The sequence below is a fragment of the Lutra lutra genome, chromosome 1 (genome assembly GCF_902655055.1).
Source record: "Lutra lutra chromosome 1, mLutLut1.2, whole genome shotgun sequence".
In the NCBI taxonomy this organism is placed as follows: Eukaryota; Metazoa; Chordata; class Mammalia; order Carnivora; family Mustelidae; genus Lutra; species Lutra lutra.
In genome coordinates, this window is record NC_062278.1 from 121,168,703 (window position 1) to 121,195,938 (window position 27,236).

Sequence of the window (27,236 nt, forward strand, 5' to 3'; positions counted from 1 at the left end):
CAAATAAACAAATAAAATCTTAAAAAAAGGAACATTTTCCTACAAAAAGAAAGAATTTGGTATTTTTAAAGTAAAAAGTTAATATTAACATTAAAGAAAATTTTATATATGTTTCATAGCCCTACTAATTGCTGCACAAGAATTTTGTAGTATTCTGCCACCAGGGTCCTTCATTTCTTGCACTGTTACAAAACCTAGGTATGACTGTTAAAAGAAGAGTGAATTAAGCATATTACCTAAACTAAGGTGAATACGGTAGGGTTGTCTCCCGCTCCTACCTTGAACTTTTCCTTCTGCATATTAGATTATGACTACGTATTGGTAGAAGATTTTTTTTTTTTAAAGATTTTATTTATTTATTTGAGAGAGAGACAGTGAGAGAGAGCATGAGCGAGGAGAAGGTCAGAGAGAGAAGCGGACTCCCCGCAGAGCCGGGAGCCGATGCGGGACTCGATCTCGGGACTCCAGGATCATGACCTGAGCCGAAGGCAGTCGTCCAACCAACTGAGCCACCCAGGCGTCCCATGGTAGAAGATTTTTGATCTGGATTATAAATTGAATTTCAGAATATGACAACTCACTCTGGAAGTGAGTTAGCGTGTAAACCCGAACTGTGAAATAGAGGAAGTTTTAACTAATCGATTTTTAAGTATTTTTTTTTAAATTATAGCAAAATGAACAGTACATAACATTTACCATCTTAGCCATTTTAAAGTGTACAGTTCAGTGGCGTTAAGTGAACTCACAATGTTGGCCACAATCCATTCATTTCCAGAACTTTTCCATTACCCCAAACTGGAAATTCTATACCCATTAATTAATGACTCCGTATTTGCCCCTCTCTTCAGGGCCCTGGTAAGCTCTATTACACTTTCTGACTCTATGAAATGGTCTATTCTAGAGACCTTAAATAACTAGAATTGTACAATATTTGTCCTTTGTGTCTTATTTATTTCACTCAGCACGTTTTCAAGGTTCATTTGCTTTGTGTCTTGTTTATTTCACTCAGCACATTTTCAGGGTTCATTTGTGTTGTACCATGTGTCAGAGTTTCATTCCTTTCAAGGCTAAATAATGGTCCATTGTATGTAGATTCTACATTTTGCTTATCCATTCATAGGTTGATGGTCATCTGAGTTGTTTCCACCTTTTGGCTATTGTAAATAATGCTGCTTTGAACATGGGAGCACAGTTAGCTCTTTGAGTTCTCTTTTTTTTTTTCTTTTTAAAATTATTTTGGGTATATCCCCAGAACAGAAGTTGCTGGATCATGTGGTAATTCCATGTTTAACTTTCTGAGGACCAAACCCTGTTTCGCTTTAATTTTTTTTAAAGATTGTTATTTATTTGAGAGAGGGAGAGTGTGCTCATGCACGCGTGAATGGGGGAGGGGCAGAGGGCGAGAGAGAGAGAGAATTCTCAAGCTGACTCCCCAATGTGGTGCCCGTCCCCCAAGCCATGATATCATGACTGGATTGGACTAGTCGGGGAGGCTTTGCCTACTGAGCCACCCAGGCACCCCCTGTTTTAAAACTAATAGGAATCAGGGGTGCCTGGGTGGCTCAGTCTGTTCGGCAGCTGACTCTTTCTTGATTTTGGCTCAGGTCATGATCTCAGGATCCTGGGATCACACCCCTCCTTGGGCTCTGGGCTCCTGGCTCCTGACTTATATGGGGGTCTGCTTGAGGATTTTCTCTCTTCTCTCCCTCTGCCCCTTGCTCCCCACACCCCCTCACGCTTGTGCATGTGCACACACACTCTCTCCCAACTAAACAAATAAATCTTTAATGTAATAAATAAAGCTAATAAGAAACATAAAATTTCTCTGGGTTATCCTTGCTCAAACTTTGAGAGTCAAACCCAGTCCAACCAGCAGTCTCCTGCAAGCCAGCGACAATCAGCAGTGGGTTGTGCCCAGGGCAGCTACAAGGGAAGCTGTTCCAGGAATTGTGAAAAATGCTGCCTGTCTCCCCTTCCTGAGGGGGTGCATCAGTGTACCCTGACTTTGCCTATTAGAGGAAGTCAAAGCATTTGAAGGGAATGTCTACCCTCCAGCTTAATAAAAAGAATGAAGAGTTCTAGAACAGGATAAAAGCCACAAGCCAGAAACCAAAAGCTTCAGAGGGATTAGAAGAGGCATTTTCAAAATAGTTCTAAGATAATGGAGATGGGAGAATGCTTAAGGCAGGTCTGGGCAGGCTGGGAAACACCAGGTGGGACAGGACTGGGGCAGATTTGACTGCAGCACTTTCCAGGACTCTGCAGATTTGAGACTGCAGTCTAGGTAAACAGGGGTCTGTAACTCCCCGTTCCCCTGTTATTATACTTTCTATTATAATTTCTATTCTACTTTCTGATTCCATGAATTTGCCTATTTTAGGTATGCCATATGAGTAAAATCATACAATATTTGTCCTTTTGTGTCTCATTTATTGCACTTAAACAAATAAGGGTCTGAGCTGTGAAACACCCTGTTCGGGGTGGGGAAGGTGACGCACAGATCAGACATCAAAAGGCTTAAAGGCTGCTAGATAAACGCAAATTAGTATTCTTATTGATGCAACATTTACTTGGTTTTTGAGACTTTCCTTCCATCTCTGCCGGACAGATCTTCTAAAATCACCACTTGGTACATGACAGCTCCTCGTTCAAACTCTCTCTCCAGCTTCCCATTGCTTATGATCTGTGCCTCTCAAGGCTGGATAAGAGTTGCTCCCAAGGCCTCAGATAGACCCAGGGAAGCCTCTGCAGCACCACTTCTACTGAAAAGTATTTGGGAATGAGTGTGACTGTTACATCAGAGCAAACATGGGGATGTTATGGAGTGCAATACTGGCATGCAGTTTAAGGACGAAATGCTGGCTCTCAGATTTGGAGCTCTGCCCCCCTAGGCACAGCATATTACAGGAATAAGTTTACTTCCTTGGGCATCAGGGCCCCACCTTGGTAGAGCCTGGGATCGGAAGGGAGCACAAATGAAGATTAAATTCTAACCTCCTTCATCTGGGCTATTAGAACTAGCTCCCGCCCCTGGGAGCTATCACTTTGCTCTTTACTCCTTAACAGCTTCTGTTTTGTTTTTAGTAAAGGCATTCTGAACCTTTCCGCAGGTATCCCAGCTCAGTTATTTCCTCCCGCAAATTAACACCTCTGTGCCTCACTTTTCTCATCTGGGTAACAGTAGGGTTGTGGGGAGGATTATGTGAGTTAAGGTGGTAATTTAGAACAGTGCCTGGCTAGCAGAGCGTTCTCGGTCCGTGCCAGGCAACCTGTTACTATTGCTTTCCAGACGAAGGCCACCTCTTCCCTTCCTGCCTACGAACCACTCGTGTTCATCCGTTCATAGAGGTCCAGCCCAAGCCCACCTGTCCCTTCGCGCGCGCTGTCAGGGGAAGCTCCTCACTCTCAGCTCTCGGTGACCATTTCAGAACTTGCTCAGATGTAAGGGATAAGCTAGCCCGAGCATCTGTTTATCAGTTTAGCTCCACGAAAACCGCCAGCGTATCGAGATAAGGAAAGGGAAGGATAGCGGCACGTCGTCCAGTCTCGAATCCTCGGAAAGGGCAAAGCGCAGGGAAAAGCGGACGTTGCCTGGGCCTCCACGCCCCACGTGTCCTCCCTTCCGGATCAAGCGCATCTCTTCGTATTACACCAGCGGGCGCCTCGGTCGCTCCTCCCGCGAGCGCGCGGCCGGCAGTGCGACTTTGGGAGAAATCAGACGGCCACGGCGGGGTCTCATCGTCCTGTTCTCCCTCCCGAAGTTTAGCAGCCCAGAGTAATGGGGACCGTTCTCCGCCCCCTCCCCGTGGCGCCTGACTGCTAAGAAAGCACAGCGAGACCCTCCCTAGCGCCTTTGCCCCCAGCCAGCGCTCGGGAAGGGACTTCCACCTGGGAGCCGGAGGCTCCGCGTCCCGGGCGGGTCCCAGCGAGGGGCGGAGCTGGCCCAGCCCGGAGCTCGCCCCGCCCCGCCACGCCCCGCCCGGCTGTAAACTGACCGGGTGGCAGCCAGGCGGGGGCTTGGAAGGAGGGAGAAGGGGAGGAGAGAAGAGGGTGGAAAGTGGATCCTGGCGGGCGGGAGGGAGGAAGGGAAGGGGCGGAGGCGGAGGGCAGAGTGTGGCTGAGCGTCCCGGAGCCCAAGTCGCGGTCCCTTCGCGGAGCCCGCCCCTCCCGGGCCCAGAGCTGCCCGCCGGGCCGTCCCGAGCCACGACCTCCCCGCCCCCCACCCCGATCCCGGACAGCCCCGGGACTCGGCTGCGAGCGCTGCGGGAGGGATGGTGGCGGCGGCGCGCGGGCCAGCGCAGCCGCCAGCTTCTCCCGCCCGGCCGCGGGCTCTGTGAGCCGGGCATGCGGCTGCGGCCCCCGGCCCTCGGCCCCAGCGCTCCGGCCCCGGCCCTGGGCCCCCGCGGAGCCCGCCGTCCGCTCCGCCGCTGAGGCGGGGCGCCCCCACCATGCCGCGGGCCCCCGCGCCCCTGTACGCCTGCCTGCTCGGGCTCTGCGCGCTCGTACCCAGCCTCCCAGGTAAGCCGGGCCCCCGCGGCGCAGAGAAACTTTGTCCGGCGTGCAGCCGCCCGCAAGCAGCGTGGAGGGCCGGGCGGGGTGCTCTGTCGTAAGGGGAGAGGGTCTTCTGGGCCCCCCTGGTGGGCGAGTCGCGGGGTACGGTCCGGCGGGGGGCTTGCGAGGTGCGTGCGCCACCCAGCGCGCAGCCTGCAGCCGCCCCGGCGCGCTGTTGTCCGCCACGGGTCAGTCCCGGGCCGAGGAGGAGCCTTCCCTTCCTGTGTAAACAGCCTTGCCCGGCTGCTGACCGGCCCGCGTGCGCCCGCGTCCAGTGTCCGGGGAGGGCGGCCGCCAGCCCTGCGCGGGGGCCGGAGCGCCGCAGTCCCAGGCACAAAGCGGCCCTTGTGGCCGGCCGGGGGCGGGCGGGCTGCGGGGAGGCGCCGACGGATGCCGCGGGTGCCCCGGTGCTCAGAGAGGCGAAGGGCAGCAGGCGGAGCGAGAGACCTGGAGTCCTGGCTCGAGCCGCGGCTACTCGGGACAGGGTCGTCTCTTGGAACTGCGGGTGCTCAGGGTGCCTTAGCATGTCCTAGGGTTTCACTGCACCCAGGCCGACCGCCTGCCTTTAAAGTTGTAATCCCCTCGCTTCCTCCCCCAAACCACCGCAAATCCCGGGGAAGACCGGCGTCCCAAGTCACAGCTCCACCTGGACTTCCCGATCTGATTGCTTCTGCCTGGCTTTATCCGGGGATTTACACGCACTCGTTCACCCCCCCCCCCCAACATTCCCCTCACTCTGGGGCGTTCTGGGCGGGAGGGTTAGGAGTTGTGCGATTGCTTTGGCGCGACTCTGCCAAGGGTTGGCAGCTGCGTGAGGAGCCCCCAGTTACCTGCTGTTAAGTTTTCCGAGTTGGGAGGCCCCAGAGGGAGGATGCTCTGTTTTGCGCCAGGCAGATAAGCTACCCCTAAGCCCTCCCAAAAAAGCAGGAAGTTCCGATCTTTCCCCTTTCCCGGAGGAAATAATTGTGTGCTGGGGTGCTTCGTTCCTCCGTTTCCTTGCACACCCAAGATACTTGATTGCTCTTGTCCCTGGCTGCCAAGCGAGAGGGGACTGTTCCCCCGTGGCACCTCATTTAGGAAGGCAGTTGAAGGTTTACCCCTGAGAGAAGGACGGTTCTGGGCACACAAAAACTTCCTTTACGCTCGAATTCAGACTTAATACTCTAGCAAGATTTCTTTAATGGGAAAATAATCACTCTGGAGCTTGGAGCAGATCAGTGGTTTCCAAACACCCATCTGGCAGCCAGCGCCCATCGATGCTTTCTGCGTCCTCAGGGAAATGCAAAGAGAAAGATGAAGCTGGTGTCAAACCCAGGAGTTTATCTTTGGCAGTGGTTCCCTGCCTCACAAGGACTGTCCTTCAATTTGAAATTATGTCTTTTTTATTTTTGGTGGGAAAACTTCTTTTAATGATTTATAGTGATGATAGAGGTAGTTTTTCTTTTTGGCAAAGTAAAAAAATCTGGCCATCCCTGCCTCTGTTTCTGTTTGTTTTCTTCTGTTCTGTTCTTCATGTTCGGTGAAGTCCCAGAGTTTGGGAATTGCTAAAGGAGAGGATTTCTGAGTTTCCCTACAGCTTGACATTCTCTGGTTCTAATAGAAACTCAAATGCTTCCAGTTGTGAAGAATTCTTTTCATGTATTCCTTTGCATTTGCGTTGTGGTTTCTGTTTTTCACAGTTCACGTGCATCTTCACGACCATCTCCATTCTTTCCGTCGGGCCCCAAAGGGTGAAGTGACTTGCCCACTCTCCTTGTCCGTGATCTCAAAGCTTTGTCCCACAGGACGCAGCTTAGGCCGGAAGAAAAGTGTGGAGCCATCGTGGTTTCTCTCCAACTCTTTCAGAGCCCGCTTTTCTTCTGCTTTTGCCCTGTGAGAGCTCAGCCAGCCGGCTGCGGGCCAGCAGAGCCAAGGTACAGCAATCCCATCGCTGGCTTCCAGACCTGTCCTCTCCCTCTTAGCCCTGGAGCTTCTCAAGGTTAGATGGGGCTGACTCACATCTGTGTGATTTCTCCTAGTGCCCCAGTGTTGCTTCCAACAGAGTTCGAAACAGTTTTCCTTTCCTCTTCCTTCCCTTCACTTCTCTCCCTCTCGAAGCACCTCAGGTACTTTTTTCCCCAGAGAGTGTTTCCTGTCTTGCTACTAGGAACATGATTGGAAAGAAAAACCTTCGTTGTCCAGTGAAAGAAGGAGGAGAACTAGGGGTGCCTGGGTGGCTCAGTGGGTTAAAGCCTCTGCCTTCGGCTCAGGCCATGATCCCGGGGTCCTGGGATCGAGCCCCACATCGGGCTCTCTGCTCCGTGGGGAGCCTGCTTCCCCCCCCCCTCTGCTTGCCTCTCTGCCTACTTGTGATCTCTGTCTGTCAAATAAATAAATAAAATCTTAAAAAAAAAAAAAAAGGAGGAGGAGACCTGCAGGGCCATGCCTACCCAGGTGTCCTGAGACCAGGGGCCATGCTGTCCATCTGTTGCTTTCACCACACTTCCATCCCTGTGCCTAATCCAGCAGAAAACAGACTTTAAATTTAAGAGGGCTTATTTCAAACAAGTCCCTGGCAGGTTGACAACCACCCCCCTACCCTTGTCCCAGCGTTATCTCCTGCTCTTCTCATCCCATGGCCCAGAACCTCCAGACAGGACCTTTGGACACAAAAACCTTCCCACAGAACCAGGGAAGAGTTTCTCTGGGCCTTTGCCCTTCCAGAAGGAAGGGTGGGCAGCATTGATCTTGCTGCTGGAACTGGAGTCATGTTTGCTGTCATCGTTCATGAAAAAAAAAAAAAAAAATCAAATGTTCTTTCAGGAAATGCCCTGGTAATTAGAATGCTCTGAATCTTAAGAGAGAGCCCTTTATTCTGTTCTGTGGGCTCCTGTTGGCACACTCTCCCCTGCACCACAGGTTCCAGGGCCTGTGAGGGGGCCGTTGGAATTGGGTCTTGGCTTTGCACCTCTCTCCTCTGGTGACCGGGCCTGGCTTTAGAAATAACAGGGCAGCAGGGTCCAAACAGTGGCCTTGGTTTGGGGACTGCTCTTTACCTCAGGTATTTGCGTTTTAGCCCCCACCATCCTTGAATGAGGGGGGTGGTTTATAAAGGGGATTGAGGCAGAAGAGGGCAGGGTCTAATTAGGTCTAATTAGTATTCTCCTTCTGCTTGTTCTCCGTGCTTATTACGCTACTGAGGCAACGGAGAATTACAATATCTAAGTAGTTGGCAGAAGGCTTTCTGTGCCCGCCTGCCCTGGTTACTGGTTTCACTTCTTCAGCTGGCTCCTGGAACTGTTCTGAAAAGTTTGAATGATATCAGTAACCCAGCACAGTTACGCACCGCTTCAGTAATGGCGTCCTTTTCATGCGGCAGCGTGCAGCTGGGTGCATGGGGCGGTGGGTTTCTTTTTTCTCTTTTCACAGGTGTTTTCTGTTGCCTGGGGCAGGGGGAAGGCTTCAGAAAGGCCACTGCTACAGTTTGTTTGCTTTCTTTCCCGTGGCAATGGGATTAGTGGGCTTTATAGATCTAAAGGAATACTTTATTTATAGGCACCCACTGTTTGTGAGGCTGCTTCTTGCTTCTGTTGAATGCAGGGTTTGATTCCTGGGCCACCTGGTGAAGAGCCTGCTCCAAGGCAGGCCTTGACACATTCCCTATGTGGTGGCGGGGGAGGGGAGGTGTGTGGTACGCAGTCCTTACTGGATTCCCTCCCCAGCCCTCCTCCCCTTCCACCACCCAAGTTTTCCCCCTCCTCCCCAGATGGGGCCTGCTCCTGCACTTGTCCCCTTTTCCTGTTTGAGGCTCTCACTCAGAGTGTTTCTGTTAAAACTCAAGTCAGATCCTGTTGCTCTGCTTAAAACCCTCCAGTGCCTTCCAGGAGTCCTGACAGTGTCCGGCCATGCCTCTGCATGTACTCTGACTTCCCTGACTTTATGTTTCTGGCCATTTCTGCTGGTGCCCTTAGCTCTCTCTGTTCCTTGCAGCACAACAGGCCCCTCCTGGGGCCTGGGATACCCCCCTCCCTCCCCGTAGCTGCCTCCATCCTGCAGCCCTTTCTTGGTGGTCTCCTGCTCAGCTGGAGAGGTGTCCCTGGCCACTCCCAACTCAACCTCCTGCCCCACATTCCTCCAGCCTCTTTAGGGATTTTCTCTGCAGCCCTCATCCTCTCTGGTGCTCTCTGATCTTGTGTACTGTCCGTCGCCTCCCGCACCCACAAGAAGGATCCTCCTCAGACCAGAACCTAAGCACTGTGAGAGCCCGGAGCTGTTGACTTTCTTTATCATTGTGTCCTCCCTGCTTAGGATGGTGCCTGAGGCACACGGTTCAATGCTTGGATGAACTTGAGTCTTGGGGAGGGCGGGTGGGGCTTGTTCTGTCCTCTGCTCTTTGCTGCCTTCTATAACCAGTCTGGAGGTCAGGGACTATGCGTGCAGTGTACTAGTAGGAGACATTCTGGGAGAGAAAGAACACGTTTGAATGTGTCAAGGTGTCTGGAGCTGGAGGAGGTGATAGAGGCCATGGACCGCACCGCCTGAATTGCTTGCATGAGGCTACTGAGGCCTGGAAAGGATAAGTGATATGCCAGAGGTCATGGAGGCAGGAAGTGGCTGAACCAGTGCTTGGATCTTTCCTGCCCAGGGTAGCCTCTCCTCGCCCCCTAATTGCAGCTCAAATGTCCCCTCCTCTGTGAAGCCTTCTCTGCATCCTTTAGGTAGGTGGAATTGGCTTCTCCTTCCCTTGCTCCCATAGCACATTCTGTGAGACTAGAGGCTGGCGGGGGGTGGGGAAGGAGAGGGGAGGGGGTCCCCCTCACCTGCTAGGTGGCAAATTGCCCAGGTCTCATTTACCTTTAGGTTCCTGGTACAACTGCAATGGACCCCCCGCCCCTATCCCCCTACCTTATGGTTTCAGTATATTTAGAAAACCCCTCAACTTTCTAAAAATGTAAAGCAGTTTTAGATTTATAGAAAAATGAAGAGGGTAGTACAGAGAGTTCCTATATACCCCACACCCAGTTTAGCCTATTTATTAACATCTTCTCTTAGTATGGTACATTTTTTTTTCAATTAATGAATCACACTTATATATTATTATGAACTAAAGTTCATACTTTATTTTATTTATTTTTATTTATTTATCTTTTTTGGAAGTAGGTTCTATGCCCATCATAGAACTTGAACTCGTGACCCTGAGATCAAGAGTCCCGTACTCTACTGACTGAGCCAGCCAGGCGCCCCTAGAGGTCATACTGTACGCAGAATTCTTTCTTTTACCCAGTGTTTCTCCTGTTCTAGGATCCATTCTGGATGCCACCAAAACTGAGTTGCCATGTCTCCTTAGGCTCCTCTTGGCTTGGACAGTTTCTCTGTCTGTACCCGTTTTAGATGACCTTGACAATTTCGAGGATACATTTTGTAAATTGTCCCTCTGTTGGGATTTATCTGATGTTTTTCCTCATAATTAGACTGGAATTAAGGGTTTTTGGAGGAGGCCATAGAGGTAATCAGTTGCCTTTTTAAAAATTATTTTTGAACAGATAATATAGTCACATGATATTTTTATGGTGTAACAGCTATACAGTGAGAAATCTGTTTTCCGTTCTTATTGCCCATCAGTCCAGCATGTTGTCCGGACTCCTTCCTGGCACAGACTGTCCCTGTTAGGTTTCTTAATGTATCCAAAGTGTTTTCTGTGTGTGTGTTACAAGTGTCTCTCCCCTCATGTTTATTGAAAGATAGCACTGTCCAACTGTTGTAGGTCTTCTTGCCTTTTATTTTTAACTTAGTGATATATCAAGGTAAGCTTCCTGTCAGTATCTAGGGAGCACACACATTTTTTTTTTCCCCACACATTTTTTTTTTTAATTTATTTATTTATTTGACAGATAGAAATCACAAGTAGGCAGAGAGGCAGGCAGAGAGAGGAGGAAGCAGACTCCCCACGGAGCAGAGAGCCTGATGCGGGGCTCGATCCCAGGACCCTGAGATCATGACCTGAGCTGAAGGCAGAGGTTTTAACCCGCTGAGCCACCCAGGCACCCCCCCACACATTCTTTTTTAAAGCTGCATCTTATATGCAATCATATGGATTGGGTTTTTTTGTTTGTTTTTGTTTTTTGACTTGGAATTTTATCATTTATTATAAGAGGGCGGGAGAAGAAACCTTTTTTTTCCCTTTCTAACACATCTATGCAGATGGCAGATCTTTAAACCATACTGAGTCGACAGTGCAGATTATGTACCTCGGGCCCCAGTCCTGGAGGAGGTACAAGGTCGTGTGGGAGGGCCGCTGGCCCTTCACAATGCTCCGGCTGTCAGACCTGAGACAAGTCCCTTAACCAATGAATTGGGGTTTTAAAAATACAAGTCCTGTCTATCAAGCTGGATGTTCTGCAGCTGTGTGATGTTCAGAAAGGCAGTCTAAGATGGGAACTGAGATCAGGCCTTCCCAGGGCATATTTATAGTTTGTGGTAACATCTTTGGGTCAATGACTGTTCAGTTGCTAGGTTCTGAACCAGAAGCATTTTGTCTACCGTGTGAGAACGTGTGTGAAGGGTGGTTCAGGGTATGAGAAGAGGCACTCCAGTGGCTTGTCACTTTTTAAAAATCAAAACCAAACAATAATGAAATGTTTTTATTTTCTGTTGTCTTGACAACAATGACTAAATTGTAATTTAGGACCACGGGAAGCCCACTTTCCACTTGAATCATGATGGTGACACACAAACTGTTCTGAATATCATGATCTGTTATTGTTTGTGTGTTTTGTGGGGGTAGTATACACCCTATATCCTCATGATGCTTTTCCCACTGTCCCAGCTGAGTAGCATCCTGTCCCTTCTCCCCCTGCCAGTAGCGGGTCCTTCCAGCTCAGTACTAGTTTCTGTTCTCCCTCTGAATGTCTCGGATCAGGAAGTTCCACCTGCTGGATGTATGCTTTAGTAAGTGTTGTCTGACCTTGGACATGTAGGGTGGACGGAAATGGGGAGAAGCTGCCCGGAGGGATGCCGGCAGGAGGCCCCTGCAGGACTCTAGACCAGGTGCAGAGGGCCGGCTTGGGCACTGTAGGGCAGGAGGGGGCAGGCAGGAAGGGCTGGATTAGGAGAAACATTTTATACATCTTGAAGGAATGATCCACCGGACATGCTAGCTGCCTGGATATGACTGATGACAGAGAGCAGTGAGTCAATGAGTTTTGGAAGGAAAACATATTTTTAGATTATGGTTTGCAGTAAACCCTGGCTTCAGAGATATTAAGGGCTGCAGGCCGTTGCAGTGGGGCTGGAAATAGTCACAGTGCAAACCAAGAAAAGATGTGGCCACCGTCTGGTCCACCAGCGCCTATTTCCATGACCTAGACACGACACTTTGACATTTGTGAACTCTAGCTGTTTGGCTTTTTATTCAACCCTTTCAAAATGCTGTCGGTGCCGAGTGACTCATCCGGCCGAATCCAAACTCTGCAATATTATTAGGTGGAGAGAGGAGTAATGCCAAAGGGAGGAAGTCTGGCACTGTGGCGTCCATCAGCACCCAACCCAATCTGGGTTCTGGGAGTGCCTATCCGCTACCTGCTGCCTGGCACCCTGAGCTCCCCGGGAGCAAGGCTTGGCCCAGCCGTCTCCGTCTCCGTATTTTGCTAACGTCCCCTAGTCCAGAGCTTAGCAATTAGTACGCGCTTAGTGCAGGCTTTCTTGAATTTGGATGTGTCCCAGTAGCAACCTCATTCTAGAGGAATCATTTTGGGTGCAGTAAAACGACTTTACTATTGCCTGTGAATATGCGATGGCAATAGAAGCAGTTAGTAAAGCAGGACAGTAAATATTTTACAGTCGTTCAGTATGTTTTCATAGCAGATGTCTGTCATATCCTTTGAGCCACATCAGTATTACGTCCGAGATCTTTTAGGCTGGCAGAGGAGAAGACCAGAGCCCCTTCTGTCTGGGTCAGAACGGAGGAGCACTTATTGCCCTGAGCTCAAGACCCATGATCCAATTCCTAAATCTCACTGATGAGGCCCTGGTTATTAGAAAGTGGTCTTTGTGAATTTCTAGGGGTTGAAGCAGAGACATAAATAAGACACCTGACTTCAAATTCCTCCCCGATTGAGGGCCTGTTATAGCTCCTTGCCAGAACCCTGGAATTCACTGGTTATGTGTCCCCGAGTCTGGGATGGTTTCTGGATTGCCAGGCCTCCCCCATATGGGCACTTGCTAGGCTGCATCCCTTCTGACTTCTTTTCTCTGAGACTGGGCTTCTTTGTTTCAAGTCACTTACTCTCATTTTCATCTCTAAGGTGAGCTGACTTGACTACATCATTTTAAGACATTTCTAGTTCTGAGGGTCTGCAGTTCTATGATTTTATGGAAATGACTTTATGCACCAAAGGAAATGATTGCCACAAGGGCCGAGTTTGTACTTGGTAAGGAGAGCAGGGGAAAGTCACTTTCATCCCCAGTTTGACCCCCCTCACCCTACATTTGGGTTTCTGACAGGTGAGGAGATTTGACCCCAAAGTAGAACTGGCCTTTTCAAACTCTTTCTGCACACACTTTTTTTTTTTTTCTCCTTAAAAGCTTAAGTGCCTATTTAAAAGTCATCAAGTGAGTGGATTCACATTAAAATGAGAAAGGAATTTGTCAGGGCAAGCAGGAGGCCCGCAGGCCCAAATTCCCAGTGGGGGTTGGATTCAGAGACCTTCTTAGTTAGTGTTTAGACCCCAGAAGGGCTCTTCTTGCTGAAATGAGGTTATGCATGGTGGTTGGTCCCAGCATGTTTCTCCTGAGAAATGTGTTCCAAGGCCAGGTCTAGCACCCAGGAGGTCCTGGTGCAGGCCTGGCGGTGAGATTGGGGTCCCCCAGCTCTGGGGGTGTGGTGGCTGATTGGGACCAGGGGCTCAGAGTTCAGGATTGAGGTCTCTGCCTAGGGGAAAGCATCTGATTTACCTGCTCTGGGCCTCCTAAGCCACCCCTCCTTTATTCCCAGCATCTCTGGTCCTGCCAGTTTCTCCTCCCTTCTATCCTGGTGGCCATTCTTATCCCAAATGGTATTTGTTCCCTCTAGTGTTCCTCGGGATGACACAGTACAGCTTCCTATCACTTAATTTCTGTTTTTACTGCTAGTGACAGGGAAGAAGTAGGGAGTTAAAATTAGCAAATTGGGGAAATGCTACATCTTCAAGATGTCTTGAAATAACTGTTCTCCCCCTTCCCCGCAGATCTTTAAAAAATTTTCTAATGCCTATATTTTAAAATTTTGTTTTTTAATTTAAATTCAGTTAGCCAACATACAGTACATCATTAGTTTCTGATGTAGTGTTCAGTGATTCATTAGTTGCATGCAACACCCGGTGCTCCTCCCATCACGTGCCCTCCTTAACGCTCGTCACCCAGGTACCCCATCCCCTCACCCCCCCTCCCCTTCCGCAGCCCTCAGTTTGTTTCCCAGAATCACGAGTCTGTCATGGTTTGTCTCTCTCTCATTTCTTCCCATTCAGTTTTCCCTCCCTTCCCCTGTGATCCTTTGCGCTATTCCTTATGTTCCATATATGAGTGAAACCATAGGATAATTGTCTTTCTCTGATTGACTTATTTCACTTAGCATAATCCCCTCCAGTTCTATCCATGTTGAGGCAAAAGTTGGGTATCCGACCTTTCTGATGGCTGAGTAATGTTCCATTGTATAATGAACCACATCTTTATCCATTCACCTGTCAGTGAACATCTCGGCTTCTTCCACAGTTTGGCTATTGTGGCCATTGCTGCTGTGAACATTGGGGTGCATTTGCCCCTTCTTTTCACTACATCTGTGCTTTTGGGGTAAATACCCAGTAGTGCAGTTGCTGGGTTGTAGGGTAGCTCTATTTTTAACTTGTCGAGGAAACTCCATACTGTTTTCTGGAGTGGTTGCAACAGCTTGCATTTCCACCAACAGTGTCAGAGGGTTCCCCCTTCTCCCCATCCTCGCCAAAATTTGTTATTCCCTGTCTTGTTAATTTTAGCCATTCTAACTGGTGTAAGGTGGTATCTCATTGTGGTTTTGATTTATACTTCCATGATGACAAGTGATATGGAGCATTTTTTCACATTTCTGGTGGCCATTTGTCTATCTTCTTTGGGGAAATGCCTGTTCATGTCTTCTGCCCATTTCTTGACTGGCTTATTTGTCTTTGGGCACAATAATTGTTTCTTTGGTACAATAATTGTTTTATGAACTTAGTGGAGTTCACTATATTTTCTCTTCCATTCTCCCTTTTAATCTTTTTGGCTCTGCTTTCCCGTTATACATTGGGCCCTTCTTTGTATGGCTGGTGGCTCTCCATTTCTTTTTTCCATTGATTCAGTGGGCCTCTCTCCTTCTGACATGACTAGGAGAAACAAGTGGGTCCCGTAGGGCTATGAGGGCTGAATAGAGTCATTTTCATTCAGAGAAAAACCAACATGTTCTGCTCATGATCAAAAGAAATGTATGGTTGACCTTTCTGAGGAAGGAAAGAGAAGGGATTATATGTTTCATCAAGGATACCTGTGCCGCTGGCAAGGTTGAGGAAGGATGGGACTGGCTGTGGGTTGGGGAGTGGTGGGGGGGGGCAGCGGGTTTAACTTCACCACCACAATTCAGCCTGCCTCTGGGTGCCCAGATTAATGGAAGAGAGGGTGTAGGCCTTGGTTCGAAATAAGTAACTTCTACAATGATAGAGAAATTTCCTTCTGATCTTGGTTTCTAGATTTGATCAGGGATGGGTTTTAGATTTGATCAAGTGCCTTTTCATTACGCAGTGAGGTGATGATAGGATTTTCCCATTTGATATACTAGTAGGTATATCGAATTAAGGCATTTTCTTTATCTTAACCCAACATTGTATTCCTTGGGTACTTTCTTCTTTAAGGGTTCTGCTGGCTTCTTTTGGTGCACTTGGATTTGATGTGATAGTATCTGACTTAGGATTTTCTTATCTTATGCCTGAAGGTGATCAATCTGTTCTTCCTTTTTCTTCCTATCTTTTTTTTTTTAATTTTATTTGTTTATTTGAGAGAGAGAGGGCACAAAGGGACAGTGAGAGGGAAAAGCAGACTGCTTGCTGAGCAGAGAGCGCCATGAGGGACTTGATCCCAAAGATCATGACCTGAGCCTAAGGCAGACTCTTAACTGACTGAGGCCACCCAGACGCCTTTCTTTCTTTCTTCTTTTTTTTTTTTGGTACCATTTCTTTTTGTCATTTTGGGTGGACTAAGTGTGATGAGGCCTTCACTGAGGGAGGACCTACTGTGTTATGGGGGTGGAAATCCAAATGGGTCCAAGAGAAGAAATGGGAGTTGCTAACACAGTGTGTATGCTTCAAAAACCACCCATGCTTCGCCTCAGCCGCTGTCCCTTAACCTGCCCTTGGCCCAGAGGCCTGTACCCTTCAGCCTTGCCCAGACTCCCTGCTGAAAACAGACATGACTCCTCCTCCCACCCCATTCAAAGACCTCATCAGTAAGCTTTATGGCCAGGAACCCATTGGTGCCTCTCTATCTTTCTTCGAAGGTCTCAACATATGCACTAGTGGAAGTGCCACCTCATGTGAAGAATGTCTGTTAATCCATCCAAAATGTGCCTGGTGCTTCAAAGAGGTACGCGGTGGTGTGTGGTGGGGGTGGGGGGAGGCGGCGGTGAGGGAGGGGTGGGAGAGGGGGGAGGGAGTAGGGGGCACGCTACACCCAGCACCCCAGTTGACTGTGCAGAGATGGGGTCAGCAGATTTTGCAGGCTGCCTCTTCTCTTTCCCAGGGCGATGACAAAGCTGCATTTTTATAACAGAAATTCAGTCAGGTCTTCAGATGGTATTGAGTGTTTTAATCTTATTTTAGGAAAACAAGACCTTCCTTCCCTTTTGTGGGGGAGCCAGTTATGACTCTTGTCTAGTTTCCTGTGATTTGGAAAAAGATCTGAGCATGTGAAGGGAGTTTGTTGTATAATAGTTGAAAACGTGGGCGGGTGGGTAGCGTGTGGATGGAGGCCAGTCGTCTTCATGTGGCTTACGTGGGGATAAGAGTATTGTGACTCGGCCTTTGTGGTATGATTAAAAGTCATGGTTGCTGTTTCTTTAGGCCCTGTAAGAAGGGTTACAAGTTTGGGGAGATGTTAGACATCTTGCTGTGTAAAGCAGTACAAACCTTGGAGCGTCGTGAGCTCATCAGCAAGTGATCAATTTCTAAAACTCCTGTCTTGAAGGAAATTTCCGGCTCACTTTTTGAAATTGTTGTTAGAACCACCAGGCACAAACTCTCCTTGCACGAATGTACTGTTAAGGTGCTTTTTTTTTTTTTTAATTTTATTTATTTATTTTAGAGAGAGAGTGCTCAAGGCGGGGGTGGGGGGTCGAGGAGCACAGGGAGAAGGACATACAGACTCTGTGCTGAGGGCAAAGCCTGACATGGGCTCGATCCCATGACCCTGAGATCATGACCTGAGCTGAAACCAAGAGGCAGACACTTAACTGACTGAGCCACCCAGGCACCCCTGTTAAGGTTATTTTTTAAAGAAGCTGAGACCTGCCATCTTGGATTGTCTCAGTCTTTGCTGTTCGGTGTGCGGTGCCCAACAGGACAAGAGATGGCTTGGGAGGCTGAGCGTCTTTGCCTCAATGCAGCCTCAGAGGTCTGGGGATGGGTTCAGCCTTCGATGGCTACAGATGGTCATGTGGGGAGCCCCATGAGTACCCCACACCTTGTATATAGTATTGATGAAAATCGAAGGCTCAGAGAGGTGATGTGATTTTTTTTTTTCAAGGTCACACACTGTGCCAAAGCTGGGTTTTAGAGCCCAGGCTCTTACCCTTTGGCTATCCGGCCTCTTACATGTGACCTCTATAGAATTTTTTCTAGTGGAGAGTAGGATTAAACGAAATAAATGATCCCAACCACAATAAGTTTATTCCAATAAATCTTCCCAATATATGAAAACTTCATTGTATTTGTGCTTAATTGTTTGTTGTGAACTTTCTTTAAAACCTTTCACTGGCATCGTATGTTCCAAGTTCCATGGCCCGTTTCTGCCTCCCAACCATTGCCCCTTGCCTGCCCCCAGCACTTTAGTCAGAGGGAACTATCCGAAGATCTCCGAGAGCCCCACCCAGTGGATGCCCTCATGGTTTTCCCTGTGTTGCTCCTTTGCCTGGAAGGCCTTCCTGGCTTCCACCCCTTTCCCTGACCAATGTTTTGTCATCCAGTTTTCAAGAACCAGCTCAGAACTCATCTGCTCTATGAAGACTTTCATAGATTTCCTAGACATGGCCATCTACCTCTTCATCCATGAGTCTGCCCAGGCCCTTTGGTATGAGACTATCTCTGTCTTCCAGAATGTTAGGGCATGGCTTTTATCTATTTTCTTCATTGCTGCATCCCCAGTACCTAGAGTGTTGTCTGGCACACAGTAGTTGCTCAATAAGTATTGACTGAAGGATTTCACTGGATTAGTATTTATTGCGTGTCTGCATGTGCAGGCCATGACCCCCTCTTCGTCTCTCCATAGTCCCTACTTCCTTGATAGCACTGATAAGCTTTTATTGTATTACTTTGTTTTTATGCCCATGACTGACTAAATCGTCCTCTTCTTGGAAACCTAAACTATGTCTTATTCATCTTGACTCCTCAGATCCAGCCCAGGATCTGGCAGAAATTCATAGTTGATAAAAGAGATGGGCTTGGGCGCCTGGGTGGCTCAGTGGTTAAAGCCTCTGCCTTTGACTCAGGTCATGATGTCAGGGTCCTGGGATCGAGTCCCGCACCAGGCTCTCTTCTCAGCAGGCAGTCTGCTTCCCCCTCTCTCTCTCTGCCTGCCTCTCTGCCTACTTGTGATCTCTGTCAAAAAAAAAAAAGATGGGCTTAAACAACATGTAGTTAGAAAACCAAAGTTTATTTTTTATTTTTTTAAGATTTTATTTATTTGAGGGACACCTGGGTGGCTCAGTTGTTTGGACGACTGCCTTTGGCTCAGGTCATGATCCCGGAGTCCTGGGATCGAGTCCCGCATCGGGCTCCCAGCTCCATGGGGAGTCTGCTTCTCCCTCTGACCTTCTCCTCGCTCATGCTCTCTCTCACTGTCTCTCTCTCTCAAATAAATAAATGAAATCTTTAAAAAAAAAGATTTTATTTATTTGAGAGAAAGAGAGCATGAATGGGAAGGAGGGGCAGAGGGAGAGGGAGAAGCAGGCTCTCTGCTGAATAGGGAGCCCAATGTGGGGCTCCAACCCAGGACCCTGAGATCACAACTTGAGCTGAAGTCAGATGCTTTACCGACTGAGCCACCCAGGCGCCACTAGAAAACCAAAGTTTGAATCTCCGTTTTCCCACGCTTTGTTCCCAGTTGCGTGATGTGTCAGATGCTAGTGACAACTACACCCTCCAGCATTCTTGGGAGTATAAAATGAGATGAGTGCATGAGAGGACTCTTGGATGGGACTGCTGATGAATGGAATGAGTGTTACCTAGCACACTGCCACTCTCATCCACGGTATCCTCTAGTAAATGGAAGCAGTGGGACCTGGAAGCCAGGGTCAGCTGTCTACGTTCGGTTTCTTCCTTTCTTGTGCTAGTACTTCCAGGACTCTGATATGCTAATATTGAGAGCGAATGATGTTATCTCCAGGAGCCTTGCATTCCCCGGGCCCACACCTGGGTTCCCTCTCTAGCCCAGTGGGTTCCCTGGGCTTACACGGAGCCTCGGTCTTGGCTGCAGAGCTCCCTGTGATGCCTGCGCGGGAATGCCACTTCCCATTTTCTTTAGGGGGTGAACTGCCCCCAGGATGTGAGTGTGCTTCAGGGAACTGGGTTTGGACAGTTCAGGAATGCTTTCTGGTCGACCTCTGCACTTCAGCAAGACAGAGTAAGTGTGGTCGAGTGCCTTCCTAACCGTACATGCCAGGATGGCATCAGAGAGGTCAGGTATCTGCCACGAGCATATGACGAGTGTGCACGGAGGGCTGGTCCCTCGGGGATGGTGAGGGAGGGCCAGGTTGCTCACTGGCGGGTTTGTGTGGATTCTGCCCCGCCCACCTGTTGTGGCCCACACCAGTGCGGAGTCATTGGGAAACATCCTCCATTGGGACTCCCCAGCTCTTGATCTCGTAGTGCTTTCATTTCACTTGAGGTGGGGCGGGCATCCTCACTCTGCGTTTAACATTCCTTGTCAACTAATTCCACCTCCTCTCCCTCGTCTGCCCTGCCGTTCCTGTGTTCCCTGCAGGTATTGAATTGGAGTCTGCCGGCGTCCGGCTCCCGCTCAGCACTTCTTGCTGGTTTTCTATTCCATTCTGCTAACATGACCCTTTTTTGTTTTAAGATTTTATTTTTGGGGTACCTGGGTGGTGCAGTCTGTTGAGCCTCTGACTCTTTTTTTTTAATCTGAGCAAGAGAGCATGAGTGAGAGCAGAAGCAGGAGGAGCCCCAGAGGAAGAGGGAGGAGGAGATGCCCCGCTAAGCAGGGAGCCAGCTGTGGAGCTGGACCCTAGGACCCTGGGATCATGACTTGAGCTGAAGGCGGCTGCTTAACTAACTGAGCCACCCAGGCGCCCTGAGCATCTGATTCTTGATTTCATTCTTGGTCATGATCTTAGCATCGGGGGATCGAGCCCTGCATTGGGCTGCGTGCTCAGCACAGAGCCTGCTTGCGTTTCTTTTCCCCTCTCCCTCCCCTCTCACCCTGTGCTTTTCTCTCTCCCTCTCTCTAATAAATAAATAAATCTTTTTTAAAAATTTGAAAATTAAAAAAAAGATTTTTTTTAAAGATTTCTATTTATTTATTTATTTGACAGAGATCATAAGTAGGCAGAGACGCAGGCACAGTGAGAGAGGAGAAAGCAGGCTCTCCGTGGAGCAGAGAGCCCGATGTGGGGCTTGATCCCAGGACTCTGGGACCGTGACCTGAGCCAAAGGCAGAGGCTTAACCCACTGAGCCACCCAGGCGCCCCCAAAAAAGATATTAGAGTTGCCAGACTTTCTGGTACTCTGAGACCAGGAGTGCGGGAGGCCGCCTCTCCTTGCCTGTCCTTACCTGTTCCCACGGCACCCCTCACCCCTGTCCTTAATTCATTCTTCATGACACCTCCTTGGCCCTTGCTTCTCAGCCAGTGTGAGCACTTAGGGTGCTGTTGTCCTGCACAGGATAAAACACACAACAAATTCCAGCAGTGTATCAGCCATTTTGTCTGCCTTTTTTTTTTTTTTTCCAAGTGGAAATCTGCCCCTGATCTCAGCCTGTGAGCCTCTCAACCCAGCTGGCTGTGAGAGGAATTTGTAGGGCAGAGTGTGTGTATGCTTTTCCCACAAGGCCCAGTGCAGCCCGCCTCCTCTCCACTCACACTTCCTGGCCGACCATCCAGTCATGTCGCTCTTCCTACATGCAGGGAGAGCCAGGAGACTGGACCCAGCTATGTGCCCAGGGAGATAGGGAGCACAGGGTTCATGCTGGGAGCAGGGGGGCCACTGTGGCTTGTAGGAGGACGGTAGTTTGGGGGAAGTGGGCAGGCCTGAAGGACCCAGACTCCCCGTGAGGGTAGAAAGCAGTCTGTGGGAGCAGAAGAGGAGAAGAAAACAGACTATAAGATTGCATGCAGGGCTGGGGAACTGGGGAGCCCATCGGGCATGATGGTGAGATAGCTTGAGGTGATGTGGCCTTGGCCAGCACAGGCTGCTGAAAAGCCAGAGGGAGAAGGACCAGGGAAGCACGGCCACTGGCTTGTGGTGTGTAGATGGAAATGGGGTTTGAATGGAAGAAGACTGGGAAAGTGTGGGCTGGGGTGAAGGGTGTTTGCCTTGGAGATAGACATGGAGAAGCAGAAATGAAGAGGTCAGTAGGGCTGGATGCAGGAGGAAGGAGACCTTTTAGAGGCAGGAAAGCAAGACAGTGTTAGAGGTTAATTGGATGCTTAGTGTCCAATTACAAGAAAGCAAGAAAGCCGGGGCAGCTAAGCCAAAACCACACCAGCATCCTGTTGTACAGCTTAGACAAGACCACAGTAGCATCCCGTAATGGGCCGAGTGGACTTTCGGGGGAAATTATGGTGGCCCAAAGGGCTATCAAGGGACATTGCCTGTATTCTCATTTGAGCTGGGAGGAAATGAAAAAGAAATGAGCATTTGCTTTAGCTCACATTAAATTACAGATTCTTTGAGAGAAAAAGCTCTTTGTGGTCATGAAAGGAGTAATCGTGGCCTGTTTAGTATGCTTCATAAATATTTGTTCAGTGAATTAATGAGCTGCCTGAAAACTGACACAGGATTTCTCCATCCCCAGGCAGAGCGGAGTGTGCTGAATGGACCCAATCGCCCTGGCCAGGGTGTGAGCACTGGCTTGCACCGCGGGAGAGAGATCTTGGTGAACAAAATGTCCGGGAGTTAGGTGTTGCAGTGTGACAACCAGCAGTGGAGCTCGTCCTGTCCTCCACATCATAGGTGGTGGAGGGAGGAAAGGGGACCAAGTTCCAACAACGTGCAAAGGCCAGTGTTGTAGCAAATTAAAAGGGATCTCATTTGGAACACTTCCCTTGTCTTTTTATTACCACAGGGTGACTAAAAGCCATAAAAGATGTTTCAAGTTCCTGTTCCCATTTTGATGCTTCTCTTGGAAGTTTGCCTGTAATGCCGTTTCCTTTTATGAGCCCTCCGAGGGTTTCTGGAGGCATTTCTGGAGACCGTGGATAGGCGGATGCTTCTGCTGTGAGCTGAAACTCCTTCCAGCTCAGAGATCAGGAGCACCTGCTCGCAGTTGTGCTGTGCCCCACCAGGAGCCCTTCCTGATACTAGTTTCCATGTTGAGATGAAGTCTCCCCACCTCTATCTGTAGCTGTTTTTCTGCATAAGAAGAATATTTATCCTCTTGGTTTGAGAGGTGGCAGGAAGATCTCTGCCTTGGCAGCAAGGAAACACTAATTCAGAGGGATGGGGTCTGGGACCCAGCATTAGTTTTCCTGCTGCAGCATTTAGCTGTGGCCTTGTTGAGATGGAAGGGAGGCGATACGAAGAGCACTGGGGTCCAGGCAGGTGAACTTGGTTTTTTTTTTGTTTTTTTTTTTTTTTTTTAAGAATTTATTTGTTTGACAGAGAGAGATCACAAGTAGGCAGAGAGAGAGAGAGGGAAGCAGGCTCCCTGCTGAGCAGAGAGCCTGATGCGGGGCTCGATCCCAGAACCCTGAGATCATGACCTGAGCCAAAGGCAGAGGCTTAAACCACTGAGCCACCCGGGTGCCCCGAACTTGGGTTTCTTGGATGAACTTAGGCATGTGGGCCTCTGATTCCTCACCCACAGAGACTAGGGGCTGGCACCCGAGGATGCCTTCGAGTCCCTTCCCCTTGGAACTTGCTGTCTTCTGGCACCTGGACAAGGGCCTGGGTGTCAGGTCCCTGGCATCTGAATGACTACCTAGGGAAGAGCTCAGGCGTGGAGGGGGAGGAGAAGTCCTTGGGCGTGCAGGGTTGGCACTCCCAGCTGGGCCTGCAGTATTCTCTGTCCTTTCCTTGGGCAGCAAGAGATGAGTCGTGGCTCTTTTCAGACTCTGTGCCAGATGGACCTTCAGCTCTGTGGGAATCTCCCACCAATCTCCCACTCCCCCAGGGTAGCTGCCTTCCTCTCAGAAGGTGATTCACGCCTGCCAAGGCCAGAGGTGCCTCGGGGTATCTTCGAGGCCTCAGACCCCTGGGACAGTGACGAGATTCAACATATAGGTAAAGATGTTCCAAAGGCCGTGGAACAGTATCAGTGAAAACCACTGGGCCCACCCCAAGTAAACAGGACACTGAGCTTTGTGAACTAGGACAGGGTTGACAAACCGGCGATAGAGATTGATGGCACTGAGATGAAATCTTAATTGGCACAGGGTGGCACAGTAGGGTGTCCCTTGGCTGTGTGTGCAGCTGGAGCTGCTGAGAAGGGGGCTCCCTGTGTTGTCCCGTTGTTGACGCGATGGGCACTTCTGAAGTCACCGTATGAGTTGCAGTTTGTTTGTTTTATAGTGGTCTCTGTGCCCAACGTGGGGCTTGAACTCACCACCTCTGGATCAAGAGTCTCCTACTCTACCGACTCAGCCAGCCAGGTGCCCCTCGAGTTACAGTTTTAATGTGGTCACCGGTAGTTTCTCCTGCTGGCGGTCAGGTGACAGTACAGAGGTTGATGGGCCTCCTCCGCCCGTGCAGTGAACTTCCAGCAACTCATGAGCACTAGAGTGGAAGTTTATCACAACCTTGAGGAAATATTATTAATGAGAAATATGCTGGTACCAGTGAGGGGAATGAGGAGGCCTTGCTTCTAATACCCTAGAGATTAAAGAAGCCGCAGAGTCTCTAGAGTACGGCTGGGACAGCCAGACCTGCAGACCCGGTTGTGATTCGCATGGGTATGGCTGTCTGATTTCTTCAGATCTGGGAAGGGTGACCTGGGCTTTAAGTCTCTGGTGATCTCAGCTGTGCATCTTCTTCCCAGCCAGCAGGTGGCCCCGTACAAGTTCTCCTCCATCAAGGACTGCTCGTGCCTGTCAAAGACCCCTTTGAGCAGGATGGACTGGGAAGCTTGGGTGAAGTTCACTGCTAGTGCAGGTGTCGTGGGTGGTATGGTGTGATCTCAGTGAATGAATTGCCAAGGCTGTGGACTAAGAATCATGCCACTACCTGCCTGCATAGGGGAAGCAGGTTGGCTCTGTGACCTGGTCTGTTCCAGAATGCAAGCTGCTCCAGACCAGTGGGAGGGGTGTTGGGCTCCCATCACTTCAGGGACAACACAGATGCTTTCATGGCCAACCTGGAGGCAGAGTTTTGCACTGGAGTGCTCAAGATACTTTGACTACCAGAACTGGGCCAAGCCCAACCAGCTCATCAGAATTGGGGGAGCTGGCAGCAAGGGCCAGGATGCCAGAGACCAGCAAGAAGTTCATGAGCAGGCGAGCCCCTTCCAGCTCTAGACAGCCAGGTGGACCTCCACTGCAGGTGGCTCAAGACAGTAGACCACTACTGTGGGGCCATCAGAAGTTACTCCTTCCCCCATCCCTTGGCTTTCTCACTACTTTATTAGAATTTCTACATCAGAGTCATGCTTGTCCATTTGGAACCCAGCTTGGAAGCCTAGCTTTGAAATCTTGTATCATTTCAAGGATAATCATTTTAAGCTGGAATAATTATTTTCTCACCTGATCCACAAGTGTCTGGAGACTTAGACTTATGGCACCGTCCCTGAGGTTGACAGGCAAGATCTCCAGGGGCTCAATATATCAAAACAAACAAACAAATAAATAAATAAATAAAATTTGATTATAAAATAAACAACAACAACAAACATCACAGAGGCCCAGAACAACACATCTGGTTTCATTTATATAAAAACACTGCAAATTCTTCTTGACTTCTTAGTGTTGAATCTTGCAAAGGCTCGAATAGGTGTTGGCTAGCCCTGGAGCCTCGACCATGGTGAAGGGCCAGTCCTCTTTGTCTCTCTGCTTCTGCCAGCAGTCTGACTCCTAATACAGTGGGAAGGACACTTGACTCAGCTGAGGCTTTCTGGCAAAATGTTACAGAGGCAAGAGGAAGAGATCAGCATCAGAACCCCTCCAGCTATCAAGAGGGTGATCAGGGCCACCAGCACTGGCCCTCCAACCAGCTGTGGAGGTGATCTGCTTTTCTACATCCATCAGCGAGAGGTGTTCGGAGAGCATCCAGGATTTGGTTTGCTGTAAAAGTTCCCTTACTGGAGGGGCACCTGGGTGGCTCAGTGGGTCTAAGCCTCTGCTTTCGGCTCGGGTCATGGTCTCAGGGTCCTGGGATTGAGCCCCAAATCAGGCTCTCTGCTCGGCGAGGAGCCTGCTTCCTCTCTCTCCTCTGCCTGCCTCTCTGCCTACTTGTGATCTCTGTCTATCAAATAAATAAATAAAATCTTAAAAAAAAAAAAAAGAAAAAGAAAAAAAATTCCCTTACTGGAAAACAACCAATACTTACAAAGTACCATATTTTATAATAGAGTGTATTATTTCGTTTTAAAGTGGATGGCCTAAAGTCCTGGTGCCCCAGATAAGGTTGGGTCATCCTGATATCTAGCCTTCTAAATCCAGCTTAAGAAAAGGAAGTTTTTTCTTATCAATATGGCTTTATTGCTCAAACTACAGTAAGATAATAAAAGAAAAATATAATTTTAGTCCCTCTACACTAATGCCTCAACTGTCTTTATTTTTAAAAATTTTTGTTTTGAATCCTAATGCCGATACAGTTTTATTTTCTGATCTTCTTTCTTAGCACGTTTTGGACTTTCTTTTCAGTCTTCATAATTTGAACGATCATGTCATCTATGGAGGTGATATACCATGTTTTTCTTACAGTGTGAGGGATTATGTTTACAAGTTTATACTCAGTATGTATATTATAGAGGTCCCCCCCTTCTTTTGGAAAGATTTTATTTATTTATTTATTTGACAGAGGTGGAGACAGAGAGCATAAGCAGGCAGAGTAGCAAAGAGAGGGAGGAGCAGGCTCCCCACTGAGCAGGGAGCCTGATGTGGGGCTCCATCCCAGGATTCCTGGGACTCCACCAGTGGGTCAAAGGGTACAGTGTTTATTGCCACGTTGTCTTGCAGAATGGGTGTGTAATGGGTGTGTAATGCCCCGTGCCTGCACAGCAGATGAGTGGATGCCTCATAAGTTAACTCTTGATTGCCTGAATGATGACTCCTTGTCTACTTACATAGTATCTTTAAAACATTTTTAGTTGTGCAACGGGCCATGTCAGTTACTTTCCTCCTGCTAATTGTCCAGACAGGCCCATTTTTTTTTTTTTTAAGATTTTATTTATTTATTTGACAGAGAGAAATCACAAGTAGGCAGAGAGGCAGGCAGAGAGAGAGGAGGAAGTAGGCTCCCTGCTGAGCAGAAAGCCCGATGTGGGGCTTGAACCCAGGACCTGGGATCATGACCTGAGCCGAAGGCAGCGGCTTAACCCACTGAGCCACCCAGGCGCCCCAAGGCCCATTTTTTTTTAGGAGAATTTTGATCATTAAAGTAACAGTGAAACCAAACCTTTTTATTATGCATTTACAGTTTACAAAGGGCTTTCGTATCCAGTACCTTCATTAACCCTCATAATCCTAGTGAGCATTTTGGGGTATGTGTGATTGGTTTCACCACTTTCTGACAATGAAGATGGAGTGTGGAGTATTTCGGGTACAGGCACTAGGTGCTGTTGGGTCCACTCCCTGAGGTGCTCTGGAAAGATAGCCTGACCATTCTCTGCCCTCTTCCTTTGCTGCTGCATCTAGGACTTCGGCAGCCTGCGCTCCGTCATCTCCCGCTGTGACTTGAAGGCAAACCTGGCCAGAAACGGCTGCGGGGGTGAGTTTGAGAGCCCTGCCAGCAGCACCCAGGTCTTGCGGAGCCTGCCTCTCAGCAGCAAGGGCTCCAGTCCCGCCAGCTCAGATGTCATTCAGATGACGCCACAGAAGATTGCCCTGAACCTGCGGCCTGGTGAGCGCCATGGGGGGGGGGTGGGCTAATGATGGGTAGGTGAGCCGGGGCAGGCTCAGAGCTGAGCCCGCAGAGGGAAAGGGCAAGGCCTCACCCAGGCCCCAGGAGGCAGAGTAAGTACAAGGCCCCTGTGGACAGAGCAGGATCTTTGCTATCTGTTTGATTGAGGTAAAATATATATAACATAAAATTGAGCATTTTAACCGTTTAAGGTATATAATTCAA

The 27,236-nt window shown here is 49.1% G+C and overlaps 1 protein-coding gene across 2 annotated transcripts in view; it reads left to right on the top strand.

Moving 5' to 3' along the window:
• Positions 1 to 4,386: 4,386 nt before the first annotated feature.
• ITGB5 (integrin subunit beta 5) overlaps positions 4,387 to 27,236 on the top strand; it is a 116,132-nt gene continuing 93,282 nt past the window's right edge. For both annotated transcript variants that reach the window (XM_047734885.1, XM_047734892.1), the window contains exons 1-3: positions 4,387 to 4,518; positions 16,067 to 16,152; positions 26,807 to 27,011. In XM_047734885.1, coding sequence (XP_047590841.1) covers positions 4,449 to 4,518; positions 16,067 to 16,152; positions 26,807 to 27,011 — 361 coding nt within the window. In that variant the 5' untranslated portion in view covers positions 4,387 to 4,448. The remainder of the gene's footprint in view (positions 4,519 to 16,066; positions 16,153 to 26,806; positions 27,012 to 27,236) is intronic.